At 40.8% G+C, this 16,456-nt stretch overlaps 1 protein-coding gene across 4 annotated transcripts in view; it reads right to left on the bottom strand.

Annotated features, from left to right (window-relative positions):
* The window catches only part of CLASP1 (cytoplasmic linker associated protein 1), a 263,675-nt gene that overhangs the window by 53,542 nt on the left and 193,677 nt on the right, over positions 1–16,456 (bottom strand). For 2 of the 4 annotated variants that reach the window (XM_045869025.3, XM_054506248.2), the window contains 7 exons: positions 15,416–15,519; positions 13,534–13,557; positions 11,969–12,213; positions 10,109–10,172; positions 7,330–7,493; positions 4,219–4,297; positions 3,054–3,197 (listed from right to left, as the gene is read on the bottom strand). In XM_045869025.3, coding sequence (XP_045724981.1) covers positions 3,054–3,197; positions 4,219–4,297; positions 7,330–7,493; positions 10,109–10,172; positions 11,969–12,213; positions 13,534–13,557; positions 15,416–15,519 — 824 coding nt within the window. The remainder of the gene's footprint in view (positions 1–3,053; positions 3,198–4,218; positions 4,298–7,329; positions 7,494–10,108; positions 10,173–11,968; positions 12,214–13,533; positions 13,558–15,415; positions 15,520–16,456) is intronic. The other 2 variants (XM_045869027.3, XM_054506249.2) reach the window with 1 other exon arrangement.

The following is a 16,456-nucleotide window of genomic DNA, read 5'->3' as shown; positions in this document are numbered from 1 at the left end:
CCATGTGCCAGATTCCTGAATCACAGAAATTACAACATAATAAATTTGTGTAGTTTCAAGCTGCTAAGTCTGTGGTGATTTGGTATCCAACAGAAAAACTAATACAGAGGTCAAAACAGGGGGCCTCCAACACTATGGTTTTGAAAATAATGGCTTCGACGTGCTACGTAAAATTAGATCATTTCTCTTTGGGCATTTATCATTCATTGATTCATTCAAAATGTTTATTAAATGTCTACTTTGTTCCAACAGGTATTGTGCTCGGTGCTGAGTATACAGGGTGAGTGAAAACAGGGAGGTGGGGAAGGCACTGGGGAGCAGCAAGTCCAGCCCTCGTCCCGAAGATCCTGAAGATGAAGGCTGGGACCAAGAGAATTAGTGGCAACCAGGTCAACATTGACAGTCTGTATTTGTTGAGGTTCAACCCCAGGGTAAATTTCTAAAACAATGGGTCTCAACTCTGTGCATTAAAAATCAGCCAAGAGCCAGTGAGACCCAAAATGCTGTCCACACTTTTTATTAATTAAGTCAAATTACCTGGGGTAGAGCCCAGGAATTGAGGTTGATTTTGATCGCAGCCAGGACTGAGAACTACTAATTTTCTGAAGATCAGGATTGCTGTCCCAGAACCTGGGTTTGAACTCAGTCTGAAGGTGAGGTATTAAGCAGTCCTCAAGATGGAGAAGGGGAAGTGAGAGCAGGCAACAGAAGCGGAATACCAATGGAGCCCAGGCTTTGTGAAGCAATGCTATAGGATCCAAAATGATTGAAATTAAGTGTTGGAGATCAACAGTAAATGAACCATGTGATTTCTGGCAATAAATTTAATATCTTAACCATATTTGACTTAAGCTAGTAGTAAAATAAGTTGAGTGTACTGGAACCTAAGGCTAAGGAACTCAAGGAAAAAAGTTCCTCTAACAACCTGTTTAGAAAAGTTAGGAAAATAAATTCTAGTTCAAATTTCTAATGTGCATGTCCAGAGAAAAGTGGACGTTATGATAAAAGTGAGTTGCTCCCACGCAGGCCCTAATCATGGTAAGTCTAGAGTATGTTTCAGCCCTACAGGAGGGAATATTTAAGTAACATTCAATTATAAAAGGAACACACACACACACACACACGTGTTGACTAAAGATAGAAAGCTGTCCTGAAGGCTTTTGTATTTATTGGCCAATCTTGTGATTTTGAAAATTACAACAGAAGTATCTGTTTGTGACTTACATACCAACCAAATCATTGAACCACCTCCTACTGTTCCTCCCTAATCCAACACTGGCTTAATGGCTAAATTAAAGGTTGCCAGTGAAATGCTCTTTTGATAATAATTTTGAATGAGTGCTTGAATAAGATTTGCCCTTGTTACTTTCACCTTGGACAACTTAGTTTATTTTCTACACAGTGGACACAGGACTTACATGACCCATGACCCTTTCAAAGAAACCTTCCAGAGAATTCTTCTGTTGTCTTTGAACTCCACTGGAGGAGGAGCTAAGTGTTCATTTGCATTTGGAAATACACCACTCCTGCTAGCTATTGCTTGGAAGCCTCCTTTTCTTTTTTCCTGCCTGGCCCCAAGTGGTCCACATTATCAAGGCCAAAGGACTCCACCGGTCAGGCTAAATGTGGAAGGAGTATGGCACAGAAGAAACAAAGCAAAGCTCGTGATTACACACAACCCAAATCAAGTACTTTCAGTCTAAAAGCTGAACTGAGGAAGCTGGCTTTTAAAGAGTACTTTATAAAGGCTACTCAGTTTCTATATAAAATAAAAGAGTAACGGGCGCCTGGGTGGCTCAGTTGGTTAAGCGACTGCCTTCGACTCAGGTCATGATCCTGGAGTCCTGGATCGAGTCCCACATCGGGCTCCCTGCTCGGCAGGGAGTCTGCTTCTCCCTCTGACCCTCCCCCCTCTCATGTGCTCTCTCTCATTCTCTCTGTCTCAAATAAATAAATAAAATCTTAAAAATATATATATATATTTGATATTTAGGGCGCCTGGGTGGCTCAGTTGGTTAAGCGACTGCCTTCGGCTCAGGTCATGATCCTGGAGTCCCGGGATCGAGTCCCGCATCGGGCTCCCTGCTCGGCAGGGAGTCTGCTTCTCCCTCTGACCCTCCCCCCTCTCATGTGCTCTCTCTCATTCTCTCTCTCTCAAATGAATAAATAAAATCTTTAAAAAAAATAAAAATAAAGGAATAACGACTGTGTGTGAAACTCAAGCACAGAAGGACATGGACAGGCGAAGAGGAAGAGAAACACAGGAACTTACACTCATTGCGTGCTTACAACTTGTCAGGAATTGACAAAATGTTTCACATACAGTCATTAATCTCTGTTCATGGTCCTGAGGCAGAGTACTACCTAGTGAGAGAAATGGTCCTCTGTGTACTATTTTGTCCCTGTGTACTGTTACATTACTTTGTTACGTGCCCCTCCATGCGTCACTCCTGAAGAAAGTAGCCAACACTTCTGCTGCTGAAAGAAAACAACACGCCCTGGTGTCCAGGTGGTTCCAAAATCTGAATTCTACCTCCCCGTTCATTCAGCCCCCCCTCAAAAAGAGTGCGTTCCAAGTGTGGTATATAACCCAAAACTGTCTGCTCTTTTTAAACTCGGGAATTCATATTCCTAGCAAACTTTCAGCCACATTTTGCTGTGAGGCACCTCATGGCCGGGCAGCCTTAGATCTTCAATTCTGTCCTCAAAGTCCACGTCACGAAACTGATATATGGAAAACCAATGGCCTCACAGGACACTAAACTGCTAGTGTTTTCACATTTGAAAAGAACAAAGTAAATGCCTAAGGAAAGCACGAAACCATCATACATGATTTCCGATTTTCATTTTGGTGTCAGAAGCCTGGGATGAGGTGGAACTGGAGAGAGAAGATAAGGGCAAGAGCAAAGTCTGGTTTTCACAGAAAAGGAGTGAGAATGGATCCCGTGTAGCTGTGTGGGGTGGTCTGCAAGTTTCTAGGTAAATTTCTTTTCCTAACACATGCCTGAGAACAGTCTGTGTTTAAAGCTGCACCTGAGCTCTCCTGGACATACCTTCCTCACGTCTGAACTCTTTGGTTCTGTCGTCCAGGTTATAATTCTAGAAACAGCAAGCCTCGTCTCACTAGAGTTTACAAAATCTGTTGGATCCATCTGCCGAGCAAGAGACTCGATGTACTTCAGGATTGCAACTTTGACCTGAAAGACCCAATAATTACAAACATTAAGCACACTTTATGAACCCTTGAATAGAATTCTGAACTGAATTCTGATCAGAGAAAAGTAAATACTCTTGAGGGGACACCTCCTTCCTCCTGGATTTATGTTTGCACAGGGAGCAGCACCCACCAGGGACAAAAGCATGAAATGACTGATAGGTAAGTTTGGGAACAGGGCGAGTGGCATATAGCTCAATCCGCTTCAGTTTTAGACTGAAGGCACACTCTGCTCCTCCCGTATGCGGCAAGGCACCTGCAGGGCATGAGCCCCTGCGGGCAGGCTGCGGGACTTCCAGCGCTGCCACTAACCGTGAAGTACTTAGCTTTGTTTTTTACACATCCTTGGCCATGTCTTGCAAGGGAGCATTTTCAGCGATCAAGCTGATACTCTGCCTAACTTCTCCACTGATGCTTCAATGGGCTTGCCCCTTTGGAGAAGAGGGTTATTATTTATTGGGCCTATCCTAAAACCCCAACAAAAGTTAACAATTAAAGAACAGTTGATGTATGTGACCTCATTCAAATGAACACACACCCTCCCTCAGATTCAGTCTTGTTATCATAGATAGGATTTTCCAAAATAGGTAACAATTAATTTTCATGTGTTAGAATGTTAATATTTGAAAACATTCCAATAAGATACCTTATCTCAACACATGAGAGCTTTCTAGTTTAAATACCATGAAAAACAGTAATAATACCCAAATGTTGCTAGGCTGTGGAACGACTGGTCCTCCCATTATATTGTTGGTAGGAATATAATATGGCGCAACCATTTCTGCAGTTTAGAATAAAGTTAAACATGTACCTACCCAATAAACCAACAACTTTTCTCCTAGCCACTCAACCAAGAGAAATGGGAACACATTCCCAAATAGTTGTATAAGGATGCTCACAGCAGATTTACTCATAACAGCCAAATATGAATCATGAATAAAAAAGTACATTTTAAGCAAATCTGACTTATAGAGGTTGAACTCTAATGACAAATAGTTACCAACCTTGAGGTTAGGAGTTTGAGTTTGATCCACAATAAATCTCATCAAAATGTTAAACTGTTGATCAAATGGAAAGGAGTCCCTAGGTTTAAGAGAAGAAAAAATACTGCTCAGTTTTAAAGAAAGGCTTATTAGAAAAAGTAATGTAAAAACGTATCAGTAATGAAAATATACCATTACAGATGAGTCTAATTTATATAAAAGCAAGCCTGACCTTAGTTGACTAAGTTTACTAATTGTACTTTTCATTTTATATAAATACTAGAGTAATACACACTATATGGAAAATTCAGAAAAAGGAAAATCTGCTTAAAGTCCCGAAACACACACTCCACTTACTTTGGGTTATGCTATTTTAAAAATTAAGACCAAGCAATAAACTAAGGAAGAGATTCCCACCTGCCTTCTAAGGGATCTGCTCATCTTCTCTCTAGCTACCTTTCTGAATATTGCTTCATGAGAAGCACTTCCAATTCCCAAATCTGAATTTACACCCTGACTGGGCTGCTTACCGCCGACCTTGCTAAGGCTAATCACACTGTCCCCTCCCTTGGTCCCACTGGGCAACTGCTTATGGTCTCTGTTCTGTGGAGTCACCGCAGCAGAGTGCCCATGGGAGACCCAGCAAGGGAACTCCCCATCCAGCTACAACACATGCAGAAGCCAGGGCCTTCGGAGCCCCTCTCCTGCTCCACTTCTGGACTGTTCCTGAGCTCATTTCTTGTAGCCGCTTCACATTTTCGACATAACTGAGTAACCCTAAGGGTTCCTGGCTAGCAAAAATCTGTGCTCTCTCCCTTCAAGTGCTGCAATCACTAGCATTAGTTTAAAAGTGCAGAATGGTGTCCATGTGGGAAAATGCAGACACACCTTCCACACTAACAGAAAAGACTGTGCAAAGCGAACATCTATTAGAACTGGGGCTGAGTGAATGCACTGCTTTCTTCGGACTCTCTGACTCATACTGCCTATAAATTAAAGAAACGAGGTCAACAAACAACACACAAAACACCTCTCTTTTCTTCTGCAGCAAGGGGAGAATGGAGAATCCACTTAAGTATAAACTGGTGTGTTTAATCTGGAAATGTGCCCATGGTTAGGCACAGCCAAAGGAAAGGAAACAGGCAGATCACAATTAGGCCTATCATACCTCAGGAACCCCTCACAGCCAGCATGGAGACCCCTCACCCCTGCCCCCAGGACTCACAGACTGATCCTAAATATGCTGAAACAGCTAGGCATCTCAGCTGCTGAGGAAATGGGAATGATGAATGTGTTCTAGAGACTTAGACCGAATCTACCCAGAAGAGGATTCTTTTTTTTTCCTATCTATCTATCATCTATTTATTTATTTGATGTAGTGTTCCATGATTCATTGTTTGCATACAACACCCAGTGCTCCATTCAATATGTGCCCTCTTTAATACCCATCACCAGGCTAACCCATCCCCCCACCCCCCTCCCCTCTAGAACCCTCAGTTTGTTTCTCAGAGTCCATAGCAGAAGAGGATTCTTAAAGGGAGGAGGCATCCAGGAAAATAATAAGAGGGTTTTCCTTAATCACCAAAGTTTAGGAGTAGAATCTTAACATTCTTGCCATCCCTAAAACTCTGAATGGTTTTGCCATTCATAAATTCCCCTATATTACAGAAGTGACCTTTAGGCCAAGTCTGGCTCACAAATATTTTATTTGGCTTTCAGAGTGTCATTAAAAAATTAATCTCTAACAGAGATTATACCTGGACAAAAGGTACATCACACGTGGCTAGAAAAATTTCTAGTGTGACTTGTAAGAAGTTGGAAGTATTAAAAATACTGAGGTATTCAGGAGAATGTAAATAAATACTCAAATTTCTTTCAAAGAGAAGAGAATCAATTTGCAAGGCTTTATATCTGTTTTTGTCTTGAGCGTTCACAAAAACAATACCAGCTCACGGAGGATATGGGTATTTCATCTCATCAAATGCAGGAACATTTCAACAAATACGTTAACAAAAGAATGTGGAAATTGTATGAGAGTACTTATTCAAGCAGATGACAAAACCATGGGTAACAAAAGAGAATGGCAAAAAACCACCTATGAGAGTCTTGTAACATCAACATGGTCTAGCCCACGTGAAGAGACATTTGCCCAAAGATGACACCCAAATGGCCAACAAGTACACGAAATGCTCAACATCACTATTAGGGAAGTGCAAATCAAAACCACAAGGAGGTATCAGCTCACAGCTCCTAGCTATCATCAAAAAGACAAGAGAGAACAAGTGTTGGCGAGGATGTGGAGAAAAGGGAGCCCTTCTGCACTGTGGGTGGGAATGTCAACTGGTGCAGTCACTACAGAAAACAGTACAGGTTCCTCAAAAAATTAAAAATAGAAACATCATAGGATCCAGGAACTCCACTTCTGGGCATGTAACCAAAGGGGATGAAACCACTATCTCGAAGAGATACCCGACCTCATGGTCACTGTAGCATAATTTACAACAGCCAAGATATAAAACAACCTAAGTGTCTGTCAACAAAAGAATGGATTAAAAAAAAAAACAAAAAAACCCACAAAGGAATATTATTCGGTCATAAAAAAGAAGAAAATGCTGCCATTTGTGACAACATGGATGGACCCTGAGGGCATGATGCTAAGTGAAATAAGCCAGACAGAGAAAGACAAAAAAAGCATGATCAGGCTTGTATGTGGAATCCCCGTGCCGTGCCCCCTCCCAAAACCCAAATCCACAAAAGCAGAGTTAGAATGGTGATTGCCAGAGTACAGGGTGGGGAAAATGGGGAGATGCTGGTTAAGGGGTACAGGGCTTCCAGTTACAACATGAATCAGCTTTGGGGATCTAAAGTACAGAATGGTGATTCCAGTTAACAATACCGTATTATACAGTTGAAAGTTGCTAAGAGAATAGATCTGAAATGTTCTTACCACCACCACCACAAAAGAATGGCAATTATGTGAGCGAGGGATGTGTTAACTGACGTTGTGGTAATCATTTAGCAATATACACATGTGTCAAATCATCACGTTATATACTTCAAACTTACACGACATTATGTGTCAGTTGTATATCAAAAGCTGGGGAAAAAATGGTCTGGCCTCTAAAATCTTACCTGGTGACATCTAGAGCCTTCTGAACTTTTGCTTGCACAGATCCAAGTAAATCTGCTCCCATTTTCTTAAGTAATTGTGTGAGAAGAACAAAAAGCCAGTCTTGCAAGTCATCCTTATGAATTATTATAAAATCCACAAGAGTCTCCAAAAACATACTGAAAACCTAGGCACAAATGAAAACCAAATATTTCACATATGTAATTCATAATTTCCTCCAAAGTCTCTATTAAAAATGGACTGGTCATATTAGAGGAGACAAATGTATTAAAAAAATAAAGGAAAAAGGATCGGAACTTACTCTCTGTTGTGAATTCCACCGCAAACCAGGCCATGCAACAAAACAAATTCCATGTTAGTTCATAGTGAATTAATAACCATTTTCATGCAGTTTCTTAAAAGACCTGAAAAGATTACAAACTGATACTGATACTCTCCCCTCCCTCAATATGCCTTCAAAATTCAGTACCGAGAGAAATTAACTTTGCTGAAAGGTATTAGTTTAATCCTGGAGGCCTCTCTTCCTTCCATCCTTCCTTCCTCTTAAAAAAAAAAAAAAAAAAAGTCTCTTAACCATCGTAATTCCATACTATTACTGTCCATTATCTAGCATTCAACAAGTAACGTTACAAGATGAGGGAGGAAAAAAACCTTGTGCATTGTAGATTTCAATGTAGGCCAATTCAGATATTGTAAAGTAATACAATATAAAAAGATATTATAAAAGTCACTATAGTCTTTATAAAAAATTATGGCTTAGAATAAAAGATACAGTCCACATAATTTTCATGCTGCTGTGCGATCATTAATGCTGTATAAGGTGAGATAAGAGTCCACAGTGGACTATCCTTGAACCGATTTCAGAGAGATAAGTAGTACTGTGTCCCCTACTTGGCTAATAAATGAGTCATGCTCTACTGGGACAACCCAGCCATTATATACCTACTCAGTTCTAGCACAGCAACTATTAACCACCAGGGGTCTCCCGTGAGACAGCTCAGAAAAAAACTCCCTGAGCCCCCAGCTATGGAATTCCTGGCTTAGCTCAAAGGCAGCTAGTAAATATTAACTAAACTGAGACCTCCAAACTCACTGTACAAGAGCCTTCTGATGGAAACAAATTTCCTTCTTTATCCTCACATTCTGGTTCTGAATCAGCAATCTAGAGGTGACAGGTAACAGAAATTTCATCAATGCTCCATACTACCTAACATCCCTTATGCTCTAACTCTTATGAATCTTATGCTTAAAATCTTCCTGTCTTTTTTTTTTTTTTTTTTTTGGAAGTAGGCTCCACGCCCAGCATGGAGCCCAACACAGGGCCCAAACCCATGACCCTGTAATCAAGACCTGAGCCAAGATCAAGAGTCTGACATTTAACTGATTGAGCCACCCAGGTGCCCCAGTCTTCCTGCTTTTAAACACTATCTTAGAGAAAAATCGTGATAACTGTATCTTTGGATATCTCTGTGGCCCTAGAATTCAACCTTTCTTGGATTCTACTTATGTTGTTAATGTTAACCTTGCTGTGAGGTTCATCACAGGAATTTTAAGACATGCTTCAAGACCAGTACCGAGGAGAACTGCTGTCTCCCACCCCCTACCCCCTGCAGAAAAAAGAGAACCCCCACATTCATTCTCCTAGGCTCCCATGAGCATCTCAAAGAACAGGGGTCCCGTGTTGTTTTCTGTGTCCCTAGCCCAGAGCGAGTACTGAGTGCTGAATGACTGGATAGAGCATGTCTGATGACTCCGATGAGAAAGACAGGGCAGGAAAGGAAAGGAGGTCACAGTAACTGGCTGGACTTTCTGGCCATGACAGGTCTCCTTCTCCCCATAAGACTTAACAAGAGACCATTTTTACTAGGAAAACTGTGGTCTGAGATCATGAAATCCTGCACTGTCAAGCATATGAGATTTGGTTATGCTGACTGAAGGTTCTACCAAATTTTGCACTTCTGGTCCTGTCCTTTATCCATCCTTTAAATTTGCCCAATAAACTCAATCCCATTTTCTTTCTCTAAAAGCATCCAACTAGGATTCCTCCCAAACTAATGGTATTTGTTTCAAATCTAGACTCCAAGCAAGCTTCTGTACAGGGTCCCTCTCTCAGCACCACTCCTGGGTCATAGTCAGGGGTGTTTTCCTCCCAGCAGGGATCCCCTCTCAGGGCTCAGTGCTCTCCTTTTTTTTCTTAACAGAAATGGACTCCTTGGACCCCGGGAGTGTGGATGCCAGCTAGGTGGCCACCACTGAGCAAGTTCTTGGGGACAGGAAAATTCTATTTGGAGAAATAGCTTAACCTGGTTTTTCAATAAATCCATTACATAACTGCTTCTATTTTTTTTATCTTGTCCTATATAGACAAATTCTACATGGGGTACAAAAAATAATAATTATAAGACTTGATTATCTTCTTCATTTTTGTTAAGTTAAGAAAAAAAAGGCATTGCATTAGAATATGATGTTTAATTTAGCACCTAGCCCACTGTTTGGCTAATAGGAAGTACCCCAAAGCATCCGAATATGACTATATCTTATTCTTTCCATTAACTCTTAAATTTTATTTAGTTTATTTAGCTCCAAGTTTTATGGACATGTGAAGATCCCAAGAAGTCTTTTTTAAAAGATATAACATAAACTACTGCTGAAGCTGGTGTTATATCTATCTGTAAGGTCTAAACTGCGCTATGGGGAATTCTCTCTCACTCTTAAGTACTATATTATACAGCTCACGTGGGCATGCGGGGGCGCATCGGCAGGCACGAGTCCCAGACTTACCTTGCTGTGAGGGTCAGCAAACATTCGGGTGAAGATCTCACACAATCTTTTCAATTCTACTCGACTAGAGGGAATAAAATGGAAATAAATAAATGAATTTAGAATTTAATGAGTCAACACTGAGATTAGTGACAGCTTTTTTAAAGCTTTTTTCATAAACGAATCATTTTATTTAAAAATTCATGATGAAATTAAGCAGAAATATAAAACCATGACAGTTTGACTCTCAACTTAAAATGAGGCAAGTGAATTTCAGAGAGTGATTACCAAAGTTCGCACACATGGGAGTGGCAAAGCCCTGAGCTAAATCCCCGCTCATTTCATTTGAGGTCTGTTTTCCACCTGCCACAGATGAAAGGCAAGGGATAAAGTGTAGGAAAAGCATGTGCTTTGGGGTGAGACGGACCTGGATTTTAATCTCAGTTTTGCTACCAAGTACTCAGATGTCTTTAGATCTGTATCAAATAAATGGCCACAGGGAGCTTTAAAGGAGGAAACACTGCCATTCCTACAACTGCTGAGACCAAGCAAATATGCATTTCCTGTTAGTGCCCTTTTGCCTTTTCTGACCCTTACCTATACTACGGAGTCCCATTTCTCATTCAAGGCTTGAATAAGCATCATCATCTCTTCCCTAAACTACCCTTGAGTAATCCCCCCTTCATACAGATGAAGATCCTTTAACATTATTAACAACGTGATCTAGTTAGACCAATGCCAATCAACAGATTTCTAGAGATTCTTCAATGGATACTTGGTGAACACTAAAAATCAAGAAACCAGGATCTCCAGAATTAAGCAGATTCTTGAGGAATAATCATCTCAACAAACCATCCTCATTTTTTTTTTTTAATCCTCATTTTGTTTTCGACAGCTCACTAGAGCATTAGAGGCTATGTGCATTTCAGAAAGCATATGACAAAACTTCTCAAGACCTCTCGGGGTGGGGAATGGCACGTAACAGATACGAACATGGCAGGGTGGAGTCGGACAGACCAGACGGGCACACTTCCAGCACAGGGATCCACTAGTCAAGGTTCACTTAGCTGTGCAGAGCCTATCCGTGATCATAAACTGACACACTCGCACAAGTTATCTTAGAAAAAAATCTCCAAAGAACATCGTATCTGTATTTCAGGGATTCTAACTTGCCCAATTTTTCACATTTTAACATCTCTGTAATTTAGAGATTCATCTTGTGATCAAAGACATATTAGTACTGCCATGGTTTAATAAGCAGCATTTCTTCTTAGAGGGATGTAAAATAGCAGTGTGTCAAAGGTGCCTCAGATTTGATGAAATATGGTATAAACATATACTGTTATGGTATGTGCGATACATGCTCATTTTAGAAAATTTGTGAGATATAGAAACAAGGAAAAAAGCAAAATAATCAACTCTAGTAATAATGCTGGTACTACTTTAAAATACTCCATATTTTAGTATGTCGTTACTATGCACATTTATAAGCTATATGTATGCATATATTACAAAATTTTAGGCTGAGACTGCTATGATTTTACCCACTACTCCAAAGTATAATGAACCATACCAAGCAGCAGAGTTATTTTTTACCTAACTTGCAAACTGTATCAAGACTTCTCAAATAACACCTAGCAGATAAATATGAACTGTAATGGAACCAAATGTTTTATAAACCTAATAGAGTATTTGTCAGTTATTTCAAAGTCCTTGGAAGGCAAAGACCATGTCTTAGTCATCTTAGCACCCGCAGTGCCTGCCCCTGCGCCAGGAACTCTGTAAGGACTCCTTGAATGACAGGGAACCCCCTTAAACCCACTGCTGAGTGTAATATGGGACTTAAAACTTGGCTTACAACCTTGGCCTCCTTGTCCTCACCTCAGTGTTCTTTGGCTCTTCAGTAAGTTCTGCAGGCCTAGAAGCCCTTCTTTCCTTTCTGACCAGTTGGAACTGGCACAGTGGTTGAGAACTTCTGCTACGTCCTCAGTCTGCCGCAGATAATGGGGAATGCCACCATTCCTGGAGCCGTATGAGCGCTCAGAGCAAACACTCGAGGCATCGCTATTGGCGTCATCATCCGAATACATCCCATACGGCTCGTACCTCCTCCTCACAGGCTTCTTCTGTCAGATCCAACGAAGGTGGGGGTGATGAAGACATGGGAAGGTGAAATGACCATGAGTCACACCACACAAAATCAACAACCGAGTTAAAGGTAAAAAGATACGAACGCACACATACACGCACGCACGCACCACACTTTCTTGTGCTCACAGATCAGGGAAATAAAAACAGAAAAGCAGACATCCAGTCGGGATAGTAAGTAACAGGCAGAGCGGTCCACAGCAGAGACGGAAGAGTGTGGTCTCTAGGATGGTGTGTGGACTTCGCAGTGGGGCAGACTCAGGTGGTAGTCCTGCCGCCACTGACTGGCTGAGGAACTTCAGAAAGCTCCTCACCTTCCTGCTTCGCTTTCCTCATCTTTGAAATGACAAGAATGCTACCTCCCACATGCCTGCTGGGAGCATGTGTGAACTAACCTGGCTCAGCCCCTGCCACCCTGCAGGTATGCGCCCCCACCGGGCCCTTCGCAAACAGAAGCAATCTATCGTGGATAGGGTCTGTGGGAAAATTTGTTGGCATATCCATGCTTCCTCAAGAAAGCCTGAAACTGAAATGTCAGGGACAGAGTAGCCCAAGTAAAAGGATGCTTAAATTATCTGAACATAAATAGGCTTCCTGCAGACCCTTCACTCGTTGCTCTTACCCTGAATACAAAACTGTAAGTTAAACCCATAAATAATATAGCAACAGCTATTAAACTGATAAAATACAATTTTCCCCTAAAAGAAAAAAAAAGTTAATTGGCTGAAACCATAGAAATGCAATTTTCTTTTGTCTTTTTTTTTTTTCTTTCACAAACATAATTTTCTAATAATGTATGGCTTGTCCATCCACCATAACTTGCTCGGGACAGTTCTGCCTTATGTCTCTTGTCCCAGCAGAGTTATGAGTAAGTAGCACCCCCTTTCACTTTCAGAAGTATCCTTGTTAGAATGATAAATTATAGAATCATCTTATATAATATATATACATATATACAAACAAACTAGATTTATAAAATAAGAAAAATGTTGAATATATCCATTCAAGAAATAGTAATGACACTGAGAGTAGACACAAACTGGGTTAATAAAATAAAACACTGATAGAAGGAGTAGAGCTTGAGATTCAAAAAAAAAAAAAAGAAAACCACTAAAACAGATGAGAGAGGAGACTTATTCCATCACTAACAACAGCTTCACTAGACTTGACAAAATCATAATTCAGACCAGAATTTCTAATTACACTACATGCTTTGTTGCTTTCACTAGCCCCTAAAGGAAATATACTCGCAACAGAAAAAAATGAAGTTGTAAAACAAAAGTTAAAAGCACTGGTACCTTGCTCCTGGAGTCTCCTAACAGCTGTAGGCAGGAAAATATTGAAGGATGGGGAAAAAGCATAGAGAATTATGTCAGAAGCATATGTGGGGATTGTTCTTGCAACAAAAGTGTACAGCAAAACATATCTTAGCAAACCAAAAATATAGGTTAGCAAGCGATTCATATCAAGTGAATAATAACAGAACGCTTTCACAATGGCATTACCTAGCCCTTCCTACACCTCCTAGAAACGCCTTCCAGTACTCACTACACTTCTTGCTATGCTAAAACTCTTCCCACATCACCGAGGTACATCCCGAAAGTCACCGTTAATTCTCCTGTCTGCTCCTACACTAGATTCTGTCTGCCCCTGGGGCTTCTACCCTGGGAGGCAAACACTATGTACCATTCTTGCGCTCTCTCTTCCGCAGCAGGTCACTCGGGAGGCCAAGCAGTTTGGACAAAGAGTAATAAGGGCAGCCTGAGTGGACTGAGAGCTAGAGCTCAGAGAAAAGTCCGAGTCAAGGAAAGCCCAAGCTCAAGTTCTCAAGTCCGACTCTGCCTCCTAGAACTTTGTGCACAGTCCCTTGGGCGGTTCTTTAAAGAATGAGGGAACTCCCCCGTCTTAACTGGAAGTCCCATTTAACTAAGGGTTTTGCACATCCATCATTTCCCACCCCTCTGACCTCCTAATGGGGTCTCTGAATAAATAAGAGACAGATTCTCAGTGCTGCAGCTTGGAAGGAAAAATAGCTTCACAGAGTTCCGTTCCAGCTCATGACTCTGAAGTCAAAGCCATGGTTAGAGCAATTATCCTGAACTCCAGTACCTGCCAGGAAAAAAAGCCCTTCTGCACAGAAGGCTGATGAATAGAGCTGGCCAGGCAGCCCTTGCTTACAGGAAAAGCATCAGGAGAGTGGCAAACTGCTTGCTCACAGTCGCTTGTCAAAGAAATCTGACTGAGCAAGAATAAATAAGGGCGACACAGGATGGGATGAAAGTGAGAATCCCTGTTAGCCACAGACTGTGACATTTTGATCAGATGAAAAACAGGGCTGGGTTTAAAACTTCTGGGTCTGAAAGCAGGATGTTATAATACGTTTTTCCTCACAGAGACAATATATCTTAAAACAGCACAAGCAAGGCCAGAGATCAGACAGTTCTAAAGGGGATCTATTTTAAATGCTGAGCACATCAACCAGAATATGCTAGAGGCAGTGTCACTACCAGCTGAAATACATCTTTAAAAAGCAATCTGACCACAAATTGAAGGACCTCTAATCACTTTATATATATATTTTTAAGATATTCCATTATAATGAGGCAAAAACATATTCCACCAGTGCTTTATATCCTCAGACTTCACTGGCATTAAAATTTAGGAGTTTCCTTAAATAAGGACTCATTTTTAAAGACAAAGGTAAAATCGCATGGAACTACTGGTGTGGTCATGGAATCAGTGCGAGATTTTCAAACAACAAACTCTGTTACCTACTATTATAATGATATGTTTAGGCTATGCCATTAGAACCTGTAAAGCAATAGAAGCAGGAGAACGAAAAAAGGAAACGCTGGGGGAAAAAAAAAATGGAGAAAAAGGGAAAAAAAAAAAAAAGCCCAATGACATCAGAGAAGCCCAATGCCATCAAAACTTCCTTGATACAGGAGCACAGAACGAACACCTGACGCGAGTATTTTTTGTATAGGGCCAATTTTCACTTAGGTACAGGGATAGAAGTTTAAAGAGAAAGTGATAATAGTATCAGTTTACCCAGTATTTACACAATTTTACAGAGTGCCCAGGGTGATTTAGTACCCTGATTTGGAGGCGATTTTCTGGTAAGACAGAGAAAACCGTGGCTGAGTAAGTCAAAGAGACTGCACACACTGAGACTCTTACCAAAGCATCGGCAACAGCAGCTTCAAGGTCTGTACTTGTGCTCAAAACTCGCATGGCATTCACAGAGCCAGGTATTCTTCCTGCCTGGCCAAGCCCAAACCGGTCTATTTAAGAAAAACAAAACCGACAGATATGTCACTTTAATTCAAATTTTCTCAATTCTTTGCAAGGGCTCCTGCCTCTTCCCACCTACTGGACAGAGGCACTGGAAAGTCTCTAGCCAATCGGAACTACCCCTCACTTACAGTTCTAACTAGACTTGTTTACCGGCGGCAGAGGTGAGGTTGTTCCATATTTAATACTGTCGTGCCACAAAGCATCCTAACAACTGAAATGGCTCTTTAATGTTTTATTTTTGTAAAGTGTTGAGACATGGGGGAGAGAGAGGGGAACTTTAATTAGAGAAGTGAGCAGGGCATTGGGCGGAGTTTTTTAATCTATTTAGTGTTCCCTCTGGAGCAAAGTTGGCCCTGATGTTTGGTCAAACTGATTAGAAAGCTTCACGGTTTGACGACAGAGTTCTAATGCAATGTGTAATAAAAAGTGAAAATTTGAAACAAATGCATTCAATTGATCTCTGCAAATTTTCATTAGTGTCACGACTGTTTAACTGTCATTAACTGAGCTCAATTAATTTTTGGCATTTGTTCATGATGCCTGTGTCACCAAAGGTTATTTAAAAATCAGTTTATTAAAATTCTTCAATGATCATCACAAAATGCTAGCATCTTCACTGCAAAACATTAATCATTCAGATAACAGTAGTATACATTTTTCCTGAGTCTCTCAAAGGATTTTCAAATGATAGTCTAAACATGTAACACAATGGGTATGATCCAAAGAATTTAAAATAGATTTCAGCAGTTCAATAATTTTAAGCCTGTTAAGGATCAAGGACAATGAAGACTAGCTTTTTAAAAGCCCCATTACGTCAGGAGAGCAGCCTTCCTTAAGAAGAGCTGAAGTTAAAGCTATAACAGGAAAAAGTTCATATAAATTATACTCCCTAAGTGTATCATACTATTTACTGGCAAGCATTTC

Source organism: Mirounga angustirostris, unplaced genomic scaffold, assembly GCF_029215605.1.
Source record: "Mirounga angustirostris isolate CCGP_5_RB_7025 unplaced genomic scaffold, mMirAng1.0.hap1 SCAF_3, whole genome shotgun sequence".
Classification (NCBI taxonomy): domain Eukaryota; kingdom Metazoa; phylum Chordata; class Mammalia; order Carnivora; family Phocidae; genus Mirounga; species Mirounga angustirostris.
Note: the sequence above shows the minus strand (reverse complement) of the source record. Positions and strands in the feature narration are given on the sequence as shown.